General features: G+C 42.3%; 1 protein-coding gene and 1 long non-coding RNA gene across 3 annotated transcripts in view; one reads left to right on the forward strand and one right to left on the reverse strand.

Moving 5' to 3' along the window:
- The window catches only part of Pcsk2 (proprotein convertase subtilisin/kexin type 2), a 260,446-nt gene that overhangs the window by 11,643 nt on the left and 226,226 nt on the right, over window positions 1-22,577 (reverse strand). For both annotated transcript variants that reach the window (XM_076848938.2, XM_076848936.2), the window contains 3 exons: window positions 18,311-18,486; window positions 6,036-6,251; window positions 3,825-3,925 (listed from right to left, as the gene is read on the reverse strand). In XM_076848938.2, the coding sequence (XP_076705053.2) occupies window positions 3,825-3,925; window positions 6,036-6,251; window positions 18,311-18,486 (493 nt within the window). The remainder of the gene's footprint in view (window positions 1-3,824; window positions 3,926-6,035; window positions 6,252-18,310; window positions 18,487-22,577) is intronic.
- On the forward strand, window positions 1,961-11,370 carry LOC143641524 (uncharacterized). Its single transcript, XR_013155365.1, has 3 exons — window positions 1,961-2,195; window positions 10,555-10,638; window positions 11,290-11,370. It is a non-coding gene; the product is annotated as an uncharacterized LOC143641524 (long non-coding RNA).

Below are 22,577 nucleotides of genomic sequence, written 5' to 3' on the forward strand. Positions count from 1 at the left end.
AGATGATTGTGGCTAAAAGCTCTGTGTTTCACTGGAATGTGATTCTGAATTTATTGATCTCAGAAGTGTTGGCAAATGAGGATCTAAATGACCTGAGGACTGGCTAGCTGGTGAAGTATCCTTTGTGTTCATCATGGAAATGTACTGTGCTTCCCAATGTCTGAAGTAGGACTCTCTCAAATATTTCTTCAGTGTGTGTGTGTGTGTGTGTGTGTGTGTGTGTGTGTGTGAGAGAGAGAGAGAGAGAGAGAGAGAGAAGACAGAATGAATCAGAACAAAGAATTCCTTGCTTTTGAGATACACAAGAGCATAATACTACAATGTAAATGAGTGTGCGACATTGATTGTCTAGCCGTTTGCATGTCTGAATAGTAAAACTGGACCTCTCCAAATTGCCCCTTCTGAAAAATTTCTGAATTGATAAAATACACTATCCGGTAAAAGAAGTGTTCCACTAACATGTTTTAAGCTTTAATTCTATCATACCAGCTCACGACTCACAAGTGATAGTTATTGAATTGTAAAAAATAAATTTACAGTGTATGTGCAACATAAAGGTTGCTATGTTGGAGGTTGTGGGACAAGCAACATGATACACTTCCCCCTGCTCTCATATGTTTTATATAATAATTAGGAAAATAAAACACGGATATGTGAAAAGATACCATATGTGAAGTGACTCTGTGGATGTCTACTGGATGTGTCCCACACTCAGGCACTGTACTAACTTTGGGCATGTCATTTGAAGGTCCCGCCTTCAAGTGCTTATAACGTGAGGACAGATGGACAACTCAATATTTAAAAAGTGAGAGCTGCCTTGCTAGGGGGAGCTCGGGATGCTGCAGGAACCATCTGTGGATCCCCTGTGGATAGGGAGCCTCTTTGTGGTCTACAAATCTCCTGCATCAGAACCACTTGGATGTTTAGTGATGAATTTAGATTCCCTGCTCTCTTAAATAAGCATCTTGGAGGTTGTTGGCCTGATAATTTGCATGAAATACAACTTCCTAGATGTTTTTTTCTACACACCAATGTTTGAGAACATTGGGCTAAGATGATGGTTCACAACCTCGGCTGCGTATTTCAATCATTTGGGGATGGTAAAAAAAATGATGTCAGGGTCCAGATTTTGATTTCATAGCTTGGTTTTGATTCCTTGGGGGCAATGCCTCTTCTAGGAAAGAGTTGGGTTGAGGAAAAATCACAGTAATGGAAATCAGTCACAGTAGGTTTTAAATCCAACTGTGTGAACTTGGAAAAATTACTTTAACAATCCAAATTCTACTGTCTATGTATTTAACTGGGGATAAGACCTTATAATCTTGTTGAAGGTTGTAAATGTAGATCAGATATGTAAAGTAACTACCACAGTATGAGCACTCAATGAAGAGCTTATTATTATCAATATTAAAATCTACCTTATATATTGGGAATTGAAGTAAGTTAGAAGAGAATAGATACTATTTTCCAATGAAAATATGGATTGCAATATTTAAAAACATGTAAATGAATATTTCCTGACAGTTTTAAGGTATATTCAACACTAAGACCAACACACACCCAACTAAACTTCTTTTTAAAAGAAATTATATTCCTGAAGCAGGGTTACAGTATTCTAGACAGTCCTTTGAATCTTATGAATGATCTAACTTTCAATATTTTGCAGATAAGATAATAAAGATGCAGAGAAAGTGAGTGATAACCCACTTAGTCACTGGAAGAAAACTAGGAGTTGTCTTTCCCCTGTATCTATTCTTCCTCCTTTTCTTAGTAAGAAAAATTTCATTTTTTTACTTAGAACAACAATATACTCAACTATAAAACTACATTTCCCAGCATTCCTTACAGTGTGGGGTAGTCATGTGACAGTTTTGGTCAATGAGAATAAGCAGAAGCCACTGAGTGTGGCTTTCTTGGAAAACACAAATCTGCTTAAAGAACGCTAATTAATCAATGAGAACTACAGATCTCTTTAGGAATCCAGTAGCTTCAATTTAGGTTTCCCTTTCATATGTGTAAGGGCTTGGGCAAGTGACCTTTTGCTTGCCAAGATCCCAAGGGACTGTGAGTCAAGTCCTGCCAACCGAGGTTAAAAGGGACACTTCTGTTTGTCTGTGCTTGCAGTTGGGGTAAGCAGAGCCACCCGACTCAGGACCCGAGATGGACCTTTCATCTTTAGGAAATGTACAACACATGTAAGTAAGTTTTGGTTTCTGCGTTTAATAGGACTGAAGTTTCCCTCAAAAGCTCATGTGTGAAACAGTGCAAGAATTTTTCAGAGGTGAAATGATCATGAGAAGTATAACCTAACCAGTGGATTAATCCACTGATATGCATTAATTGGGTGGTAACTGAAGTCAGGGAGGGTATGGCTGGAGGAAGTAGGTCATATATATTTTATTCCTGGGGAGCATGCTTTCTCTCTCTGCTTCCTGGTTGCCATCTCCTGAGCTGATTTACTCTACCATGCCCTTCTTTCCACCATGATGTTCTGCCTCACTTCAGGCTCAGAAGTATAGAGCTGGCTAACTATGGACGGAACCTCTGAAACCATTAGCCAAAATAAACTTTTCCTCCTCTACATTGTTCTTGTCAGGTCTTTTGGACACAGCAATAAAAAAGCTAACTAAAACATTAACTGTTAATTAAAAGTTAAGTTTTGACCAATGTCACTCTCTTAGTATTTTAAATTTTCCACCTGACTTTTGTTAGAAGAATCAAAGGTTAGATTGGTCTAAAGAGAAAAGTCACTCTCAACTTGGGATCTTTTCTATAGAAGGAGAATAATTATCCCTTTCAAACTTGAAGACAGAGAGTTGAACTAGATGATCTTTCAAAGTCTCTTCCTATTCTAGGAACCAACTCTTGCCCCTTTTGCAAATTGTAAAATTCATGCATATATGGAGTAATATAAGCAAGACGGCCTGAAGATTGATGCTAGAAGCTGAAGTTGCCTAGCAACTGCTGACAGGGATGGGAAATTGACTCCCCTTCCCCAGGATCCTGAATCCAACTTGTCACAAGTTGCTGGGTGTTGTATTCTCTGACAACTCTCTATATAGCTTGCATTTATATTCATGCCATGTGGGGTATGTCTGAAGTCCAAGTGTTCATTCCTTGAACAGAAAGTCAACCTCTGGCTTCAATGAGAGAAGGCAGAGTGGTGGGTGGGCAGGTACCTCCTCTGATGCTCAAATCCAAAGTGTAATCCACAGTAGCAACATGTGGCCTCTCTGTGGGATGCTGAGAACATAGGGAATGGTCTCCTCTTACCTGCCACTTGAAGGTTTTCCCATTAAAGCCCATGTTTTGGTCTACACTGCATGGCTTTGCCCACCTTGTCTCAGTGTTGGAAAGTAAATTCATCTTATAAATGAACAAATCTTGTGTTAGGAACATCCTCTTTGCCAGATGTTTTGAAATGCCTTGCTAGATACCCAGCTTGTCAATTTAATCTTCCTTCATTAGCTGGTTAAAATATATTGAAGTAAAATAGCCAAAAACCATTCAGAAGATGAAGGGGTGGATGAAGAAAGATGTACTTATGTGCCCTTATTTAATACCTGAGTAAGTTGCTGATATGTGTTATTGGATATTGGAGTATTCTGTCCTCCTAGAAACGTAATTTTATGGTATGTGTGTTTGTGAGTGTGTTTGTGTGTGTTGGGGGTGAGCATTTAGAAATGTTCAGCAGATTCATTGGCCTTGACCATTCTTAGACGTTTACATCCACTTTTGCCTCCACAGACACCTGGTATTTGTGTAAAAAGGAACATGCTAGTCCACCTTCTGAGCTGACCCTGGTCCCAGAGCTATAGACGTACTTAGCCTCTAAAGCCAGGGCGAACACACCAGCTGCTTCTGGAGCAGCCGCAGATGTCCCAGAATGCCTCAGTGTGCAGTTGCCATACAAATCTGTGGTGGCCTGGAAGGGAAGATATTGAGTAATAAATAAATAAATCACATTATTTTCAATCTCCAAACAAAGTGGATGATGGTATTATCTATTTCATTTGAACTATGCCTTGTTCTGATTAAGATTAAGATGAAACTAAGGATAAACTCAGCATCCATATACCTCTATCTCTTTTGCCATAAATTTTAGCTGAGCTTCCTAGTAGCCCATGCAGAAAGGGACACGTGATCAGTTATTGCTATAGTGTTCACAGGTAAGTAATTTCTTCAAAGAACATCTAAATGGCAAGTCCAGAGACTAGAGAGATATTTACTTCCTGAATCTGAAAAGGAAGCATTATGAGGTGAAAAGTGATTAGTCAGTGTTAGCATCTAGTCAATACAATGCTGAGTTTTGCTGCATTGATTGACTCTGGGAAAGCCTAAGGGCCTCTGCATCAGTGTTAATTTTCCCTTCAATAAGGAAAGGGTAGTATTCTCAAAGAGGAAAGAAGAAGAAACATGGTTGTCTAAACTGTGCCTGGAAAGACAGGGAATCGAATATAATATTCTCCTATATCTAAAATATGTGAAGAGACATGTCAAGTCAAGTCAATTTGATATGTGGATGAATCACCTCCAAAACTCTTATTTAGGGGACAAAGTGATAAACTGAGCTTTAAAGGACTTTTACAAAGAGAAAAACATCATTTTCAATGTTTGTGTAAGCCAGTGTTTTCATTAAGATCATGTGTAAACCTTGAGAATTCGTCTCCCTCTGTTTGTAGGATTCCACAGAGAGCCTATTATTTGGAGGAGAAAAGGATTAGGGAAGTTTAAAGGTATCTCTGGGGGAAAATTAAAATATTCTGAAGAAATTGAAGGCCTTTCCCCAGCCCAAGTAGAAAGGCAGTTGTAGATAAGGGTTGAGGGTGGTCCTTTGGGTAGGGAGTGGAGCTTCTACAGGGGAGAGTGAGTCACCTCAAACAGAACAGGACTGAGGCCACCCTTCCTTTTCCTTTTCTAGGGGCTCTTCTCCCTTTCTTCCTGTACAGTTGGTGGAATAAGAAGGTCTGGAGGCTCCTTTTGCTTGGGAGGAACCGGCATAATCTCTATCCTCCCCAGAACGGAGAGGGCTACAGAAGGGGCAGGCTGTTAAGATCTAGACCTCTTTTAGATAAAGGATTTCTCCTGACTCATGCAGAAGTCTGACCATTTTGCCAAGGAGAGAGCCCACAGGGGAATGTAGGATTGAAGAAAGACCAGAAGAGAATGTAGGATTAAAACACGAGATAGTAACAACAATTTTGTTTGGAGCTCCCATCCTCCTCTCTTGAGAAACCCCAATGGAGGTGAGCCGCTGGTCAAGGTGTCACTCACCCAAGACTATTGAACCGTGGGTGAATCTTTTTAAAATTTACAAATGCACAGCTTAAAAAAAATCCTGGTTTGGAACTCTAAGATTGATAAAGGAATAAAATAACCAGAGAGAGAAAAGATCCACAGGGTCAATTTCATACTCTATAGGTGATATACATTTCTAAGGGGCTTGGAGAATTTGTCTTTATATCTAGTTGACCAAAAAGGAAGACATTTTGCTCAGAAAAGAGCAAAAAATAACTTAAATTTGTGATCCTTAATTTTTGTTTTTAAAATCATGGTTCCATTTCAGAATATGATGAAAATCACATCCTTTTCCCTAAGAATATATGCAGGTATGTCCAATTTAGGGGGTTTATGGGCCCAGGAATGTCCATCCATCAATGCTGATTTTGGATGTGTTCTTAGCTAGGATGGGTCTGTGGTGCGATACCTCAATTCTTGTAATTACTTATTCTTAGAAATTAAGTGCTGGGGTAACTTACTGATTAATCAGCTCTTCATTATTTGTATGCCACAATGATAAGATTATCTATAGTCGAGGAGCTGGAAAGGTCTCATCATTGTTCTTGCTTGCAACTTACATACGGTGGGTCTCTATCTTGATAACAAGGCAGAATTGGGCATAGAGCCAAAGCGTCTTCCCCTCAGAACCTGAGCTTACTCTTTGATGGAAGGAGGGAGGGAAGTCAGTGTGTCCCGCCCTGTCTCAGAGGGGCAGCAGACACAAAGAGACGAGGAGGAGAAGTGGTCTCACTTACCACACCGGCCTCAGGGTTCCTCTTCCTGCCATTGCTGAAGGTGGATGCCAAGGTGGAGGAGCAGCTCTCGTCATACAGGGCTGTCCTGCCATCATTGATGGCCGAGTTGATGGAGATGGTCCACATGCTTGACGCGTAGCCATCACAATTGCAGTCATCATAACTGCCGCCGTCCCCAGAGGCCCACACATAGATGCTGCCTTTGCCCCCACGACCCTGGGAGAGTAAGGAAAGATAGTGCTGCCACATCCAGTACCCAGGCCCAAGGGCTGCAAGGGGGCTGGCCCTGGCCTGGGCTGGGAGGCACTGTTCTCTGCCCTGGGAAGGTCCTGTCCTGGGGAGGGTTGGGATTTCTTCATCAATTGAACCAAAGGATTGGACTCTTCATTTTTTTTTCTTCCTGGGTTGGAAACCAGATCCTTTTGATGGGAAATAGTGGAAATTTTTTTTTTCCAGGAAAGATCCAATATAAAAAAATCACCTGGATTTACAATGTAAGCTGGGGATAATGAGGTAAGAAAAACTACAGGAATCTTTGAAATTTACAAAAAATGTAGCACATGCTCATTGTAAAAAAAAAATCTAAGTATATGGAAAAGAAAATGAAAAACAATGTCTCTAGAGATAATCATTATGATCCCACTCTTATCATTTTCAGTGGAAACGTAAGTATATGTATGTATGTACTTAGACATTAACTATATAATATATGTATACATTTACGTATACATGTAGATATTATAAGGATAAAATGCACTTTTTAACCAAAAATATATAAAAATCTTACATCTCTCTCTATATAAATATATAGTTTTTTCTTTTTTATCCAATTGGATCATATCAGAAGCCTACTAAACACAATATTACATGACATTCACCTGTGCAAGAGAACATCAAATATAGGAAGAAAGTCTAATATGATACAGTAAAACACACAGCAAATAAAACTTTAAACATATAAGGTATTGCACAGGGTTATTCATTACGAAAGGCAAGCTTTCTTATGAATACCTACAGTTAGCATTGCTTTGCTGTTCAAACCAAGTTCTTAGTGTTTTTATCCTTTTGTTTTCTTTTCTTGTCTTCTGTGAGTTTTCTCCTGTTGACCTCAACAACCCAGGATTAGACCCTTTACTTCTTGCTTCCTCTTCTCTTACCCTTGAGGCAATGGGGTTTGGGATTATTCCGCTGGGTGGGTAGAAGAGAGCAGCCATGCAATGTGGGAGGTCAGAGGATGGTGTACAACCTCTGCCTATTCCACAGCCTGGCTCAGGGCATTCTAGTGACCCTAGAGAGCAAGAAGACCAAAGAAACTGGCAGAGAAAGTCTGTCCTTGCTTGACCACCAGGGGTCCCAAGGTCCTGATTCAGTGCTTTACGGTGGAGATTCCAGAAGGAAGAGAGACACCTGGGTTACTTCCAAGCTCAATCTGCCTCCTGACAGTGAGAAGTAACATTTTGAAATGCTTATAACAGGACTGTGAGTTAATTAGCCTTGATTGATTGAGTCGATAAGTCAACAAATATTTATTCAACCACTAGCTGGGGATCATTCTTGATGTCTTGGTAAGTCTATACTCCTGAAAAACTTCACCAAAACAAGGAACTGCTCTCAGAAGCCAGGGCAGAGAGGAAAATGGATCATCTGTACAGTTGGTGTGGAGGACCATGTGCTCAGAAAGACTTGGATTTGGGCTCAGTGTCAAGAAATGGCATCTTCAGAAAGCGAACCTGTTGTGAATCAGGATAAATAAAGTCCCATGAATTGTAAGGGATGGGATGGACCATCCCATCCCTTTGGACCTTTGCCTGTGAACCTTTGCCTGAGTCAGTCCATGAGTAGGTTGCTAATGAGATGAAGCAGCTTTGGTGAAAGGAAATCAGGCTAAGCATTCTCATCTTGGTGTAGGGACTGTGGTAGATTGATTATATCTATGCCCTTTGCAATGACTTTGCAGCCTTACCCATCAAGAGGAGGATGGATTCATGTCTTCATTTGGCCCACAAAATATGGCAGAAAGTGGCCTTATCAGTTCCAGTTGTAAGTCTCAAGAAACCTTATCTGCTGTCTCTCAGAACTTAGTTGCACCGTCATAACAAACCTGACTTAGCTTGCAGGTTGATGACACACACATAGCCCAGTCAAATTCACTGGCCTAAGCTGATAGCCAACAGCCAGCAGATATGTGAGGGATCTGTCCTAGAAAAGTCAAAGTCTAAATTCCCCTTCAGCTGACCGAGATGCCATGAGTGAGGCCAGGTGTATTTAGCCAAGGCTGGTCCAGATCAGCAAAACAACCTAGCTGACCCGTAGCCCCATGAGCAAAACTCAACGATTGTTATTTTAAGCTACTAAATTTTGGGGCAGTTTAGTATGCAGCCTAACTTACTGATACACAGAGAGCAATTGATAGCCTCTTTCAGAGTTGTAGCCACCAAACAGTTTTGTATTGGATTGTAAGACTTGCCCAAAGTATATTTTATTTCCTAGGAATATTAAACTTGATTTTCCTAAGCCAGACAGAACACATGAAGCAATAATTATAAACTTGCTTATAATGATTGGATTTTGCACCAAATGGTCCCTTAGCCTCTGGGGAAGATATGCCAATAAGAGAAAATTCTAATTCCGAGAGTAGAAATTAGTGGGGAAGGAACATCTGAAAGAGGGTAAGAGCTGGTTAGGGGATGCAGCTGTCACTCTTATGCCACACTGTCTCATTAAAATGAGGCCCTAAGGTCCAGTTCTTTGCTCCAGCTTCTGTATAGCTCCTGGTCAGGAGAAACCCAGAGAGAACAAGTATGACCCAAATTCAGATAAAAATCCAGTTAGAGGATATTGGGGCAGAAACTAAGAATGACAATCATAGCAAGTGCATCTGTGGCACTTACTGTATGCTAGACTATTTTGTGTGCCTTACATATAAATGCATTGAGACCTCATGACACTACCATTTATACCAGCCACATAAAGGATGAAGCACTTAGGAAGAAATTCAACAACTTGAAAAAAGGAAAGTGCTAAGTGCTAATTTGAAACTATCTGGAGGGACATAGATGGAGACTGCCCACATGGAAAGACCACCTTCTTGGATAGAAAGACAATAACCCAGACATGTCAATTTTCCTTATGTCAATTTATAAATTTAACACCATCCCAGCACTAAAATGGTCCCAATTGAGATTCAGTCAGGCAAACACTGCTATAGTAGGTAGATCAACAGGGAAGTTTACTTTGGACAAAGTCATAAAGAAGAGTCAAAAACCCAAATGGGGCATGGGAGTTGACCCAGAGATTAGGATCTCTCTCTCCTTCCTTCGTTCCTTCGTTCCTTCATTCGTTTGTTCGTTCGTTCCTTCCTTCCTTCCTTATCAGGGATTTAACCCAGTGGTGCTTAAATGCTGAACCACATCCCCAGCCCTTTTATTTTTTATTTTCATGGTCTTGCTAGATTGCTTATAGTCTCACTAAGTTGCTGAGGCTGGCTTCAAACCTGTGATCCTCCTGCCTCAGCCTCCCAAGCTACCGAGATAGGAACCCTTTAAGAACTGGAAGGAGGAAAGGAGATGGCTGGCTTGAGCCTGCCCCATGGAGGGAGCTGGGGGCTGCCGAAGGTGGGGCTCTCTGTGGTTGTCAGGGAATGGAATGGCAGGCCGACCTGGCTGTGCTGTTCTTATTGAAACTGTCTTCCCTTTTACTCCTCTTCCACTTTCTTTTCTTTTTTTTCCAAGAAGGCAAGTGCATTTTGATGAAATGAAATATTCTGCAGCTCTGTTTTAAATCAGACTTTTAGAATGTGTATTAGTGTTTCTCAAAAGCTTACACCATGAAAACTTTTTACCTAGGCACCATTTTTTCTTCTTCTCATGATTCTGGTGGTTGGACCCAGGGCCTAGTGCCTGTTTACCTGACACTATTAAATATGGTATTTAGCCACTATGATTCTTAAACAGGGCAACTTTTGGTCCAGGGGGCACTGTTGGAGATATATATATATACACACACACACACATAATATATAATGTCTCTCTATATATTATGTATCAACAGCTAAAATGCATAATATTTTTTAAAATTTTATTCATTTATTTATATGCAGTGCTGAGAATCAAACCCAAGGCTTCACACATGCTGAGAAAGCACTTTAACACTGAACCACAAACCCATCCCCCTGTTGGAGATATTTTGATCATTACAACTCTGTGTGTGTGTGTGTGTGTGTGTGTGTGTGTGTGTGTGTGTGCGCGCACGTGTGGGCATATGTACGCTAACGGAATCTAGTGCGCAGGGGTCAGGGATGCTACTGAAACTTTCCAGTGCACAGGACGGCAGCCCTACCCCACAATAAAGAATTATCCTGCCTAAAATGTCAACAGTGTCTAGGTAGAAAAGTTCTGCTTGCTTTAACCTCATAGCCAAGGGCAATAAGTCCAAACTTGCTGATGTCACCCAAAGCAGCTTCTCAGAAACTCAAAATTTCTTAAATGTTCACACACATTTTGATTTTTGTTCTTCATAGGAAAATAATGTGACAAGTTGCCTACTCTCAGAGTCTGGTTCTGTGTTCCTCTGTGCCCCCAGCACATGGCCTGAATCCCAGTAGGTGAGAATCCCACTTTGAGAAGCTCAAGTGAATTAGTGCCTCCACCCTCACCAATGGGTAACTATCTAGTTAAAGACAGGACCAAGCCCTGTGGCCCAGTGGGGTCTAGATGTGCACATACCTGGTAAGGCAAGTCCTGGATGAGCTAAACACTCAATTAGACTAATTTTTATTTTCTGGTCACGTTGATGTCTTAGTACAACATTGAAATGCTTTCATAAAAGTTACTGTATTTCTTAAGAAAATCATATTCATTAGGAATAATTAAAATATATAGATTATGAAGAAGAAAAAAATCCTTTATGATCTTCCATGAATAAATGATCCCTGGTGCTATTCTTGGATTCCTGATAGCTTTATATATAAATGCAAAGCCTTAGAAAAGGATTAAATATAAAATTGGGGTCATAAAACATAACCAGTTTCTTGATCTACTTATAATGTGTTTCTTACTTAAATTATATAATTAACATTTCCTTATATGATTCATACTCTTCTATATCACAATATTTTATCAGTCTTATTAAACAGACAAACCATAATTTGTTTTCTCCTTTCTTAGATATACATATGTTATTAATTTTCAATCTGCTTTATGTATAAAGTGAACATAATTTTGTATATGTATTTTATCTTTGTTTATTTCCTCAGGCAAAGTCTCTAAAAGATGAAACTTTGGATGAAAAGGAATAAAGATTTGAAGATTTTTGATCCATGTTGCTATATTATCACTCTCAATAAAGATTGTTAAAATTTGTATTTTCATCATGAGTGTATAAGAACTTTGTACTTAGTCCATCTGGGTCAGAATTTGTGTTTTTTAAAAATATGTTTTAAAAAATAATTTTACCAATTTGATGCACAAAGATGGTACCTTATTGTTTGAGATGTATACAAACTCAATACAGGTTGAGTCTATCTTTTTGTATCTCCACTTCTCACTTGTATTCTTGCCTTGTGAATAGCTTAGTGAAGCCCCAAGGCCCCAAGGATAATATCCTTTGCCCATTTTTGTGGCTTATTTATTTATTTATTTATTTGGGTGGTGCTGGGGATTGAACCCAGGGTCTTGTGCATGCAAGACAAGCACTCTACCAACGGAGCTATATCCCCAACTCCAGACATTCTTCTGTTTATTAACTTGAACGGACACCTCACAAAATATACAGAGGGCAAATAAGCATATGAAAAATGCCCCATGTTTTATGTCATGGGGGAAATGCAAATGAAAACGAGACACAGTTATATATCCACCAGAGACCCAAACCCATTGCACTGAGGGCACCACACGCTGGTGAGGAGGAGGAGCAGCAGCAGGAGCTCTGGTTCATTGCTCATGGGAACGTGCCACAGCACAACCTCTTTGGAAGATGGTTGCAGTTCTTAGAAAACTAAATATCCTCTTCCCATGTGACTCAGAGGTTGTGTTCCTTGTTATTTACTCAAGAGAGTTGCAAATTTATGCCCACACAGAACCTGCACCTCCGTGTTTATAGCAGCAGCCTCATTCAGGACTGTCAAAAGCTGGAAGCAACCAAGATGCCCTCTGTAGGTGAATAGACGAACGAACGGTGGTGCATGCAGACACTGGGATGTTACTCAGTGCTCCAAAGAAATGATCTCTCAGACCACGGAAAGACACAGAGGAAACGTAGATGTATATCACCAAGTGCAAGTGAAAGAAGCTGATTTGAAAAGGCTGTGTACTGCAGGAGTCCAACCTGGACAGTTTTCCATGTCACAGGAAAGATCCCTTGAAACCCATCAGCCTTTTCTTGATCCCAGAAGTGAAAGGAAGAATTGGAATGGCACAGCACTTCAGAGGCTGAGCTGCAGGTTCTGGGCTCTGGCACTCCCTGCTCAGCTGTGAACCTTCATCTGGCTGCAGAGCATAAATCAGGGCTCATGGAGAACTCCCTAGAGCTCCTTGGCAGGAGGCATTTATCGCCTGGCAGAGGCCCCAGCACCCACTGCCACAGTGTCCGACCCACGCTCTGATTAAATTTCAGCAGGCGGCCAGGCCCACGCCTGATTAATCACTGTCTCCCCAGGAAGCCCTCCTCACCTCCTTCCTGGACGGTAGCACTCATTTGAAAGTGGCCCCTACCACACATTCCAACCCAAAGACCTTGGATCTGTGCTTGACCCCTCTGCCATCTCCCAGGGACTAAACTGTCAATGTTCTGTTCACCTGCACCTCAGAGAATTTCCTGTAGCCTTGTCTTTAAATATTCCTAAGATATTCTCTCTAATAGTGACCCCGAAAAGTGATTAATAAGGGGTTGGAGTGCAGTCATTGAAGCCAGCCAAAGATGTGCCAGGGTTCCCCTGGGTGACTGCATCTCCTCCAGAGGTGGGAAGAAGAATCAATTTTCACCCTCCAGCCTCCCTCGTGTTGTCTGAATTCCTTCATTTTTGTCAGAGCAAAATCAGTTGCTGCAGAATAAGATGCTAGGTCCCATAATGGCTTCTCTGTGTCACTCCATCAGTCTCTTTACAAGGTCTGTATCCTCTTCCTTATCCTGAATGATAAACACGTCGCCTGACATGTGCTTTATTTTTCTGGAGAGTGACTACCCTATGTCTCAGATTAGGTTTTGCTCAATACACTCTGGTGTTGAGCGGATGGCAGCAGGTGTCAGCGCATATCCTGTGGATATGAGAACCTCTGTGGCCTGGGAATTTCCTAATGTCAGCATATGCATCTCTTAGTCTTAGGGCTTTCTCCCAAGAGGCTAAAGCCTGCTCCGTATACCTGGCCTCTGGTGGCAAATCCTGAGGCATTTCCTCTCCTTGCCAACAAACCTAATCCAGTTTTTATCCCAGCACCTTTGCCATAGGGTGGGATAATTTCTTTGTGTGCTCTACATGATTTCCCAATTGCCCATGGTTGTGGCTGGTGGGATTATACAGTTTGAATTGATCCCTTCTGTTTCTTATCATACCTCCCCACTTACTTCTGATATTCCCTTTACCTTCCAAATAATTGGCTTGAACTCAAATCTTGTCTCAGGGTCTGCTGCTGGGAGATCCCAAACTAAGACAGAAGTGAGTTATTGCACTATCTCATAATTCAGAGGTCTCTGTCACCCACTTCCCGTCTATAATGTGAAAAACGCTTTCACTCTAAAACCAACATGGAGACTATACAGAGAGACAAAGATTGAAACAAAGGGGAAATGGTTTCCTTCTTTCTTTACTTCTTGCCTGCTCCTTGCTGCCTCCCTCAAGTATTTATTGAGCAAACTTAGAAGATGGAAATTTGGATCTCCAAAGAGCCAGGTAGGTGATGTTTATGTGTGAAGTGAGTGTCAGACAATTGGGCATGATGGGGCCTGGGGCAAAACGTGTGTCTGGTAAAGGTCTCATCCTCCTCTTTTGTTTCCCTCTTTCCCTTTAATTTGGTGGGTGGGTACCAGGGATTGAACTCAGGGGCACTTGGCCACTGAGCCACATCCCCAGCCCTATTAATTGTATTTTACTTAGAGACAGGGTCTCACTGAGTTGCTTAGTGCCTCGCTTTTGCTGAAGCTGGCTTTGAACTCAACAATCCTCCTGCCTCAGTCTCCTGATCTGCTGGGATTACAGGTCTGGGCCACCATGCCTGGCTCCTTTTCCTTTTTATTGTTATTCTGTTGATCAAACAGAAGATATGTGTAGGATGCCAAGATTAAAAAACAAACTTAAGAACCACAGCTGTGTGATAGGTAATTATCAGACTTCACGTTTGGGTGGGTATCGCTTTTGAGAGGTGGATCTTTCTTTTAGAATACATGAAGCAACTAAAATAACCAGGAGGAAATCTTTGCTAGTGTCTGATACTGTCACTCACAAAATTCCACAATACTGTCCCAAAAATGTCACCTTGAAGCAAGGAAAGATTCATTCCCATAGTCTGGGGAAAAGTCAAATGAGAAATCATGTATTTTTCATCATATTCACTTTCCTTTCTAAAATATTTACATGCTGTCATCTGAAGATAAGCCGTAACAATTTTTTCTCTTAAGTTTTGGCGCATTTGACATGTTTTGCAGAACAATCCCACTTGAAAAGGCCTATTTAGTTGCAGCTAGGGAGGCTACAGATGGAGGAGAGAGAAGTGCTCAGCACTGAGATGGGATGGGGAAGTGTGGAAGCTGGTGGAAAATGACAGCAGCCACTCAGGGGTTCTCTGCACTGGGTACCATCTGCATTATTAATATGAACAGAGGGCACACGTCACCTGTTTGCCTAACTCTTTGAAGGTTTGGGGTGACAAAATGCCTCTCAGTGAAAATCCATGTCTACTGGATTTTGAAGGACTCATTCCCATTCCTAACTGAGTTTCTGGGACCCTTGTATTAAAGCCTGGGTATTGAATCTCCTAAGAAGTGAAGTCTTGACTTATTTAGAAAAGTTGTTCTCCACAGTCTTGGGGTAACTAGTGACTCTGGTTGGAAAACTTGTGATTTTGGGGAAACACAAGTCTTAAATGGTCTCAGGTGTTTTTCCTTCAAGTTTTCCCCTTTCCAAAGGGAATTTCTATTCCCATGAAGGCAAGGATGGCCTTTGCTTGTGGGGAGAATACATAACCAAGCCAATGCTATAATTCAAGGGAAGCTGGGGGTGTGGTTAACAACTAGGTCTCTGAAGGGGACATAAAGGGTTTTTAGCTGTGATGCTTGCAGATTTTTCAGGTGTAATTCCAAGCTACCGATGTGAGGTCAGCAGGAGCCAATTCCAGGATGGTGCATTGCTGGAACTCAGGAACTGGGTACCATCTGCATTATTAGTTATAACTCAGGAACATGTCTCTCTCCTAGGATTACATCATGAATTTTTTTGGCCTGCTTATTCCTTTGAGGTAACTATGTTAGAGAATGGAGGAAGGCTCCCTCATGAGGTCCCAAAGGAGAAGGAAAAAAGCTGTCATTGGATCAACTGTCAACCATCTTGGTTAGAGAAGAGGAATCCAGGTGATATCAAGGTGACCTTGAAGAGTGACCAGGTCATTTCCACACCGCTAGAATTTGGCCACATTTCTTTCTTGACTGTCCCTTTGAAAGAAGTGTGTATTAGTTTTCTTTAGCCTTCTAGGGCTGCTGTAGTAAAGTACAACAACTTGGGCACATAGACAACAGGAATTAATTGCCTATTGGTTCTGGAAGTTAAAAGTCCAACATTAAAGTGTCAGCATGGTTGGTTCCCTCTGAGGGCTGCAAAAAAAATAATCTATTCCCTGCCCCTTCCTTGGCCTCTGGTGCTTTTTGGGCAATCTTTGGCATTTCTTGGTTTGTAGATGCACCACCCAGGCTCTGCCTTTATCTGTACATGGCATTCTCCCTAAGTATACATTTGTGCCCAAATTCCATCTTTTTCTTTAAAAAAATAAGGATACTAATAATATTCTTATTTCCAATAATATCCTTATATAATAATAAACTGGATTAAGATACCAATATGTTGGTTAAGGGTACCAATCATATTGGACCATACTCCAGTATGACCTCATCTTACTAATTACATCTGTTTCCAAAGAAGGTCATATTCCAAGGTGCTGGGGGTTAAGACTTCAATGTGTAAATATGGGGGTACAGAATTCAACCCCATAACTGAAGGGGAACATATGGTCTTACATCTCTGTTCAGACCTTTGGAATAATTCAATAGCACAGCAGAAGTTTCTCCATCAGAGGGCTGCAAATACCACCTGAGTACAGTTGACCACCATTGGATAATATCCAGAATAGAAAATAAAAAGGGGATTTTGGAAATCTTCTGTCTGTCCAGTGACTTCAAGTTCTGCGGCTTTCCCACAGAATCATATTTCTTAGTTTTGAGCCTAGTCTGGGGGGAGATGGATGTGTCCCCTAATTTAGGGCCAAAATTTCCCTGAAAGCATTGGGGGCAAGGACTAGAGTTGAGGCTGATGGGTGCTGAGGGGCCATGTCTAGGTGGAACTATCACCTGAACAGAAGCTTCAAGGAAGAGAAGAATGGACTGGAGAATGGGAGGCACATAGCCACAGGAAAACAGGTGGGGTGAGAGTGGCCCAGCTCCGTGACAGCAGAGTTGTGGATCTCCACACAGCCCTGTGCCTGGCATCCTGAGCCACGTTGGATACAGAAGGTCCATCTGATCCCAGGTAGTTTGAGGACCTGCCCATATCATCCCGCTGCCCTCATCCCTCCTTGAGCATCTTTACAAGAAGCCCCTTTAGTGGACTTACTTGGTCCCCTGTTCCTGTTTGCACAGAGACTAACCAGAGCATATGGTTTAGACCCCAAACCATCCATCCAACACATCACCTTGATGAGGAAATACCGTGACATTACTGCCAGAAGAATGTGTTGCCTCTACTGCCCCCTTGTGGGTTTAAAAAAGCCCTATCTTCGGATCTTAGTCTCTTAGGGTTACAGGATATGGATCCCAAAGGTCGCTTAGAGCAATAGCTCCCAGACTTTAATACCAATGTTCAGATGCAGAGTTGGGTGCATACGGGGTGGGGTGGGGAGGGGCTGACATTGCTTTTCCTCACACTCTCAAGTGGACCAGAGGCTGCACTCTAAGCTTTGTGCATCAAAACATCTTGCAAGGACACGGAGTTTAGTAACCAATGCTCAGGTCAAAGCCTTGTGGCACCTTAGACCCCAGGGATTATAGAGCAGAGACAGGAAATCCCCAATTCCTGACTCATTGAATCCACAAGCCTATAATTGTGGTGTTTATGCCATGAAACTTTGGGGTGGTTGGCTAAGTGATTGGGACAAACACTTAGCATTTTCTGGCCATTTCCCAGCACCATGCACTTGCATATTTATCTCGTTTACACCTCACAGGGATCCCAATCCAGATCCCATGAAGGAATCCACATTATGACCATTTTATAGGTAAGAAAACAGGCTCAGCCAGGTTAGGTCAGTTGTTGATAGATGCTCCAACACTGAGTGGTGGAGTGGGCACTTGACCCCAGGAGGACTGGGCTCGTGTTCTGTCCTGTATCCTGGACTAGTGTCCTGCCTGGGGTGACTCCTGTCCTCTGAGGTCTCAGAGAAGGAGTCTCCTGTCCCTTAATATGCATTTGTTGGCTGGCCTCCTTCTGGGGCTCTGCCTCTGTCCCTTCTTTGCACTGTCCACTCCTGGGCTAATATCAGGTATCCATGGCTATAATATTCACTGCTTGGACTTGCTGCTATGGGTGCATCATGGAGGCTGCTGCCCCTGGATCCACCACCTAGTAGGAGCTGAGACATTACTTCTGGTGGCTTGTGTCCACCAACCACTGAGTGTGGCGGGGCGCTACTGCAGGCCCCTTCCTGATTGAGATGGGTGACTTTGGCATGAGGACCACCTGTCGGTCCAGTAGAAACCTCCTTAGTGCAGGGCTGCAGTCTGAGACCCTTCCTCTCCTGTTCTCTTTCCTTTCTCCTTCACTGGGATCAGGTCACACCACAGTGTGAGGCCTTCTAGCTTCCCACACTCTCCCTTGCTGTGTCCTTCACAGTGTCCCCTCCAGAAAATCTCCTGTATCATCAAACCTATTTTGGTGTCCATTTCTCACAGGGCCTGCCCCAACACACAGGGTGGCAGCCCATCTCGGCCCCCTGCCCTGCCTCCTCATCCTCTGTCTTGCCACGGTGGCTACCTCACCCATCACACTCCCCCTTTAGAGTGGCCTGGGGCCTCGTCGTTACCTTGTTCACACCATCCGCCATGGCCTGAAGCGTGAGTTCTCGGGGCCCATCCACCGTCTTCCCATTGTCTGTGGGGCCCCAGCTGGCGCTGTAGATGTCAATCAGCTGTGGCATGTGGCTGATGGAGGAGGCCTCGATGATGTCCGTCATAAATGGCTGGTCCAACATCCGTATACCTGTGGACAGGTGTGGGCAGAGAGGACTCTGGGCTTTGGTATGCCAGTTCTCAGGGGATATGGGACGGAGAAAAGCTGGGGTTCTGAGTATGGCTGGAAAAGTTGATGACCCTTGGTAAGCTGGGGAACACTATGGAGTCCAAGGATCAACAAGGAGGCACAGCTGGTCCCATATTTCCTTTTTAGATCTTGTTCATACCTTTCCTTATTTATTACTTGAAGAAAATTTAATTCCCCTAGCAAAATTTACTGGAATCCCTAATAGGGAGAAAACATATTCATTGAAGAGTTTCCTTAACGAGCCTGTTTCCAAGTGGAGCTCAGCGTTCAGGGACTAGATGTTGATTGGGGCCAAGATTCAGAAAAGATATAAAACAACTGTGCACGTCAGAGGGCAAGGGGCAGAGGGGTTCAGAGACAATACCAGGGTGGGATTAGGAAAGAGAAATTCTCAGTTTCCTTGTCACTGAGAAGGGACATTGGGAAGGACAGAAATGTCGAGTGGGTTATTTTAAGCTGGGCTATTAATGGGGTATGTGGTCTAACCTTCTCTTCTCCATGGCATTTGGTAAAGTAGCTGTTAAGTCTCTGAAACCTTATAAGAGTGACTTCTTCTTTTTTTAAAATCAGATTTGTTCTTTTTAGTTACACATGACAGTAGAGTTTATTTTGACATATTTATACCAACATGGAGTATATCTTATTCTAATTAGGATCCCAGTCTTGTGGATATTCACTGTGTTGAGATTCACTGGGGTACATTCACATATGAACATGGAAAAGTTATGTCAGATTCATTCCACTGTCTTTCCTATTCCTATCCCTTCCCTTTATTCCCCTTTGTCTAATCCATTGAACTTCATTCTTCTCTACACCCCCACTTTTTGTGTATTAGCATCCACATATCAGAGGAACATCTGGTCTTTGGATTTTTTTTTTTTTTTTTGGATTGGCTTATTTCACTTAGCATGATAGTCTCCAGTTCCATCCATTTACTGGCTGAGTAGCATTCCATTGTTACTGAGTAACATTCCATACACCACAGTTTCTTTATCCACTCATCTATTGATGGGCACCTAGGTTGGTTCCATAGCTTAGCTATTGTGAATTGATCTTCTATAAACATTGAAGTGGCTGCATCTCTATAGGATGCTGGTTTTAAATCCTTTGGCTATATACTGAGGAGTGGGATAACTGGGTCAAATGGTGGGGATTCCATTCCTAGTTTTATTTATTTATTTGTTTTTTTTTTTTTTTAGGAACCTCCATAGTGCTTTAGGATTTAGGAGTGACTTCTTGCTGGGAAGTTGAAAAGGAGCAGGATCTGCAGTCCAGGATTGTGTGGGGCAAACGTGAGCTGTGACAGGGACACAGGCAGAAGGGGTGAGGGCCACTTTTACTTCAGCTGCACCCATGGCTCACATGATTCCCTGGCCACCTACAAGAGATCTCTCCCGGGGTTAACTCACCAGCATTAAGGGAATGGGCCTTCTGATTGCCCATCACTACACTCAAAATGTTGCTGATTGGAGCCATATTGCTCTCTACAGGGCTTTGTCTCCTGGGGACATGTCACTTGATCCACTATTCTGTGGCAAGGAGCCTTGAGTGCTGTGAAGCTGACTTAAGTCTTTCTACTCATGGGGGTAGCTGTGATTTGGAAGTGTCCCCCACAGGTTCACATGCTGAAAGCTCACTACCCAGTATGGCAATGTGAGAGGTGGGAGGGACCTTTAAGAGGTGGGGCCTAGGGGAAGATCATGGAGGGTGCTGCTCTTTGAAGGGATTAATGCAATTCTTGTAGCATACCAGTTGATTCCTATGAGAGTAAGTTGTTAAACAAAGAGCAACACTGGATCTGTCCCACTCTCTGGCTTTCTACTGGTCACCCTTGCATACACTCCTGCATGGTGCCATTATCACCAGAGGCTGAATTGAAGGGGCTGCCTGATTTTGTCCTTTAACCCTTCAAAATTGTGAGCAAATTTGTGCACTATCCAGTCTCAGGTATTTTATGATAGCAACAGAAAATGGACTAATACAAGGATTATGGAATGAAGAGGCTAGCTAAGCATAACCAAAATCTGGTTCCTGATATTATTACTCAAGGATATACTTTTTCAAACATCACCCTCTAGTATAATATGCAAATCAACTTAAATAAGGACCACCCAATTTCTTCCAGGGCACGAGAAGTTGACATAAAATTCCTTTCTTTCTTAAGGGCTTACTGCTTTTAGAGACTGAGACCGATGGTCTCTCTTTCCTTCTCAGTGAGGGTGTACCCCTTGTTCTTGGATTGCAATTTCCCTCAGTGTACTTTAACCCCCCCTCCCACCACAATTGCTTATTTGAATGTTTCATATACCATCAGACAGTAAGGTCCTTGAGTACAGGGAATGCATTTATTTTCTTCACTTCTATGTCCCTGGGGATCAGCATGATGCTTGGTATTTTATCTTAACCTTGACAAATATTTGGTGAATAAATGGTGTTATTACTTTATTTTCTCCCCTGTAGAAATAACAGGCTCAGAAAGAACAAATAATAACACGTCCAGATGGTTCATCCTCTACCATTAACCCATAATAAGTCAGGTCAATATTTTTGACAACAAACATCCAATAGGTGTTAACATCCTTTTACTCGGAGGAAGCTTAAGAATAAACCTAGTCTTTGAAACTTTTTGGAAATTAAGTTTTACAGTTCATCTTATAAGGAGATAGGAAGTTTAAAACTCTACATTTTTGCTTAGGATCCATCTCTATTTCATTTATTGAAAAAAATTAATGCAAACAAAAATGGCCAATGGGCCACAGAATAAACTGAATAGTACAACTTTTACACAAAGTTCATGCTCACTCTGTGGAGAGTGCTGGGGGAATAAACACAGAGAGGGCAGTATTCACTTGCTTGGAAGGAGAATGCTCACATGCTCTTGAACTTGCCCAGTGACCAAAATAACCAGGACTGACCAGCTCAGCTCCATGAAAAAGTGAGCAAAATTCAACCCTGGCCAAAGTAGGCTCAATTGTCTGACCAGCTAACCAATGGCAGCCCTGGATTTTGTCAGAGTCAGCATGGTGCATCCAACTGCACCTTGCACACGCCTCCTCTTCGCAGCTCTTGTCCTTTGGCCTCTCGTCACCCCCTTCACGCTGCACAAAAATATAGGAGCTGATGCATATTAATTTGCTGACTGCTTTAGCATTAAAGGAAGCAGAGGTTGGACTGGGAGACAGGCTCATTCATATTCTGGGGCCAGGTGCCTGACATTTCTTCTAATCGAGTTAAGCTCAGGAGGAATGAGCCATGCATTAATTGAATGAGATACGGTATTAATTTTGCAACCGATTGCACTATTAGCAGCCGGGATAGAGACTCAGGGTGACCCGAGGATTTTTAGGGAGGGCACCTTCTCTGCCCTGGTTGCTCTACGGGGTGTAAGATGGAGAGGAAGAGAAAGGGAGAGAGAGATGTCAAAGGAATTATGAGATTCAGTGTCTCCATGGCTGGAAAATGCTCTACTAGTGGATGTGGCTTGTTGGGGGGAGATGGACACAGAGTGTACATTCGGCATTTCTGTCCCACCCCAACCTCCAGGAAGGCCTGTACAGTACATTAATGGCCAGAGGTGGCTCTTTTTGTCCCTCTTCCATTAATTTAGAGGTCTTACCTGCCTTCCTGCTCAGCTTGTACATATGGCTGGCCCTGATACCCCGAGGGCTGGGTGGTCTAGTGGATTTGAGTTGAATCCTCTCTGTTCTGCTTCTACTATAAAGGGTATATTTGTACCCAACACCAGTGCATGCTACATCTGCCCACAAATCTCAGAGCTGATAATTGCCACCTTTTGTGCTCATGAATATTAGCCCTGGAGGCTAAGGAGCTGTGCATGCTCATTCAGGTTTTAAGATCTGAAAACTCACTTATCACTGCTTGTGGTGACTTTTATTGGGTTGTTTAAAAACTCAGATAAAAAAGATGAGTGAACTTACTGAAGTGTCCAGAGATTCATTGGCCAATAATAATAAATAATAATAATAATAACAACATGAAAGCAATCTATTGCTGTTAGAGAATTTTTAGGG

The sequence above is a fragment of the Callospermophilus lateralis genome, chromosome 3 (assembly GCF_048772815.1).
Source record: "Callospermophilus lateralis isolate mCalLat2 chromosome 3, mCalLat2.hap1, whole genome shotgun sequence".
NCBI classification, from domain to species: domain Eukaryota; kingdom Metazoa; phylum Chordata; class Mammalia; order Rodentia; family Sciuridae; genus Callospermophilus; species Callospermophilus lateralis.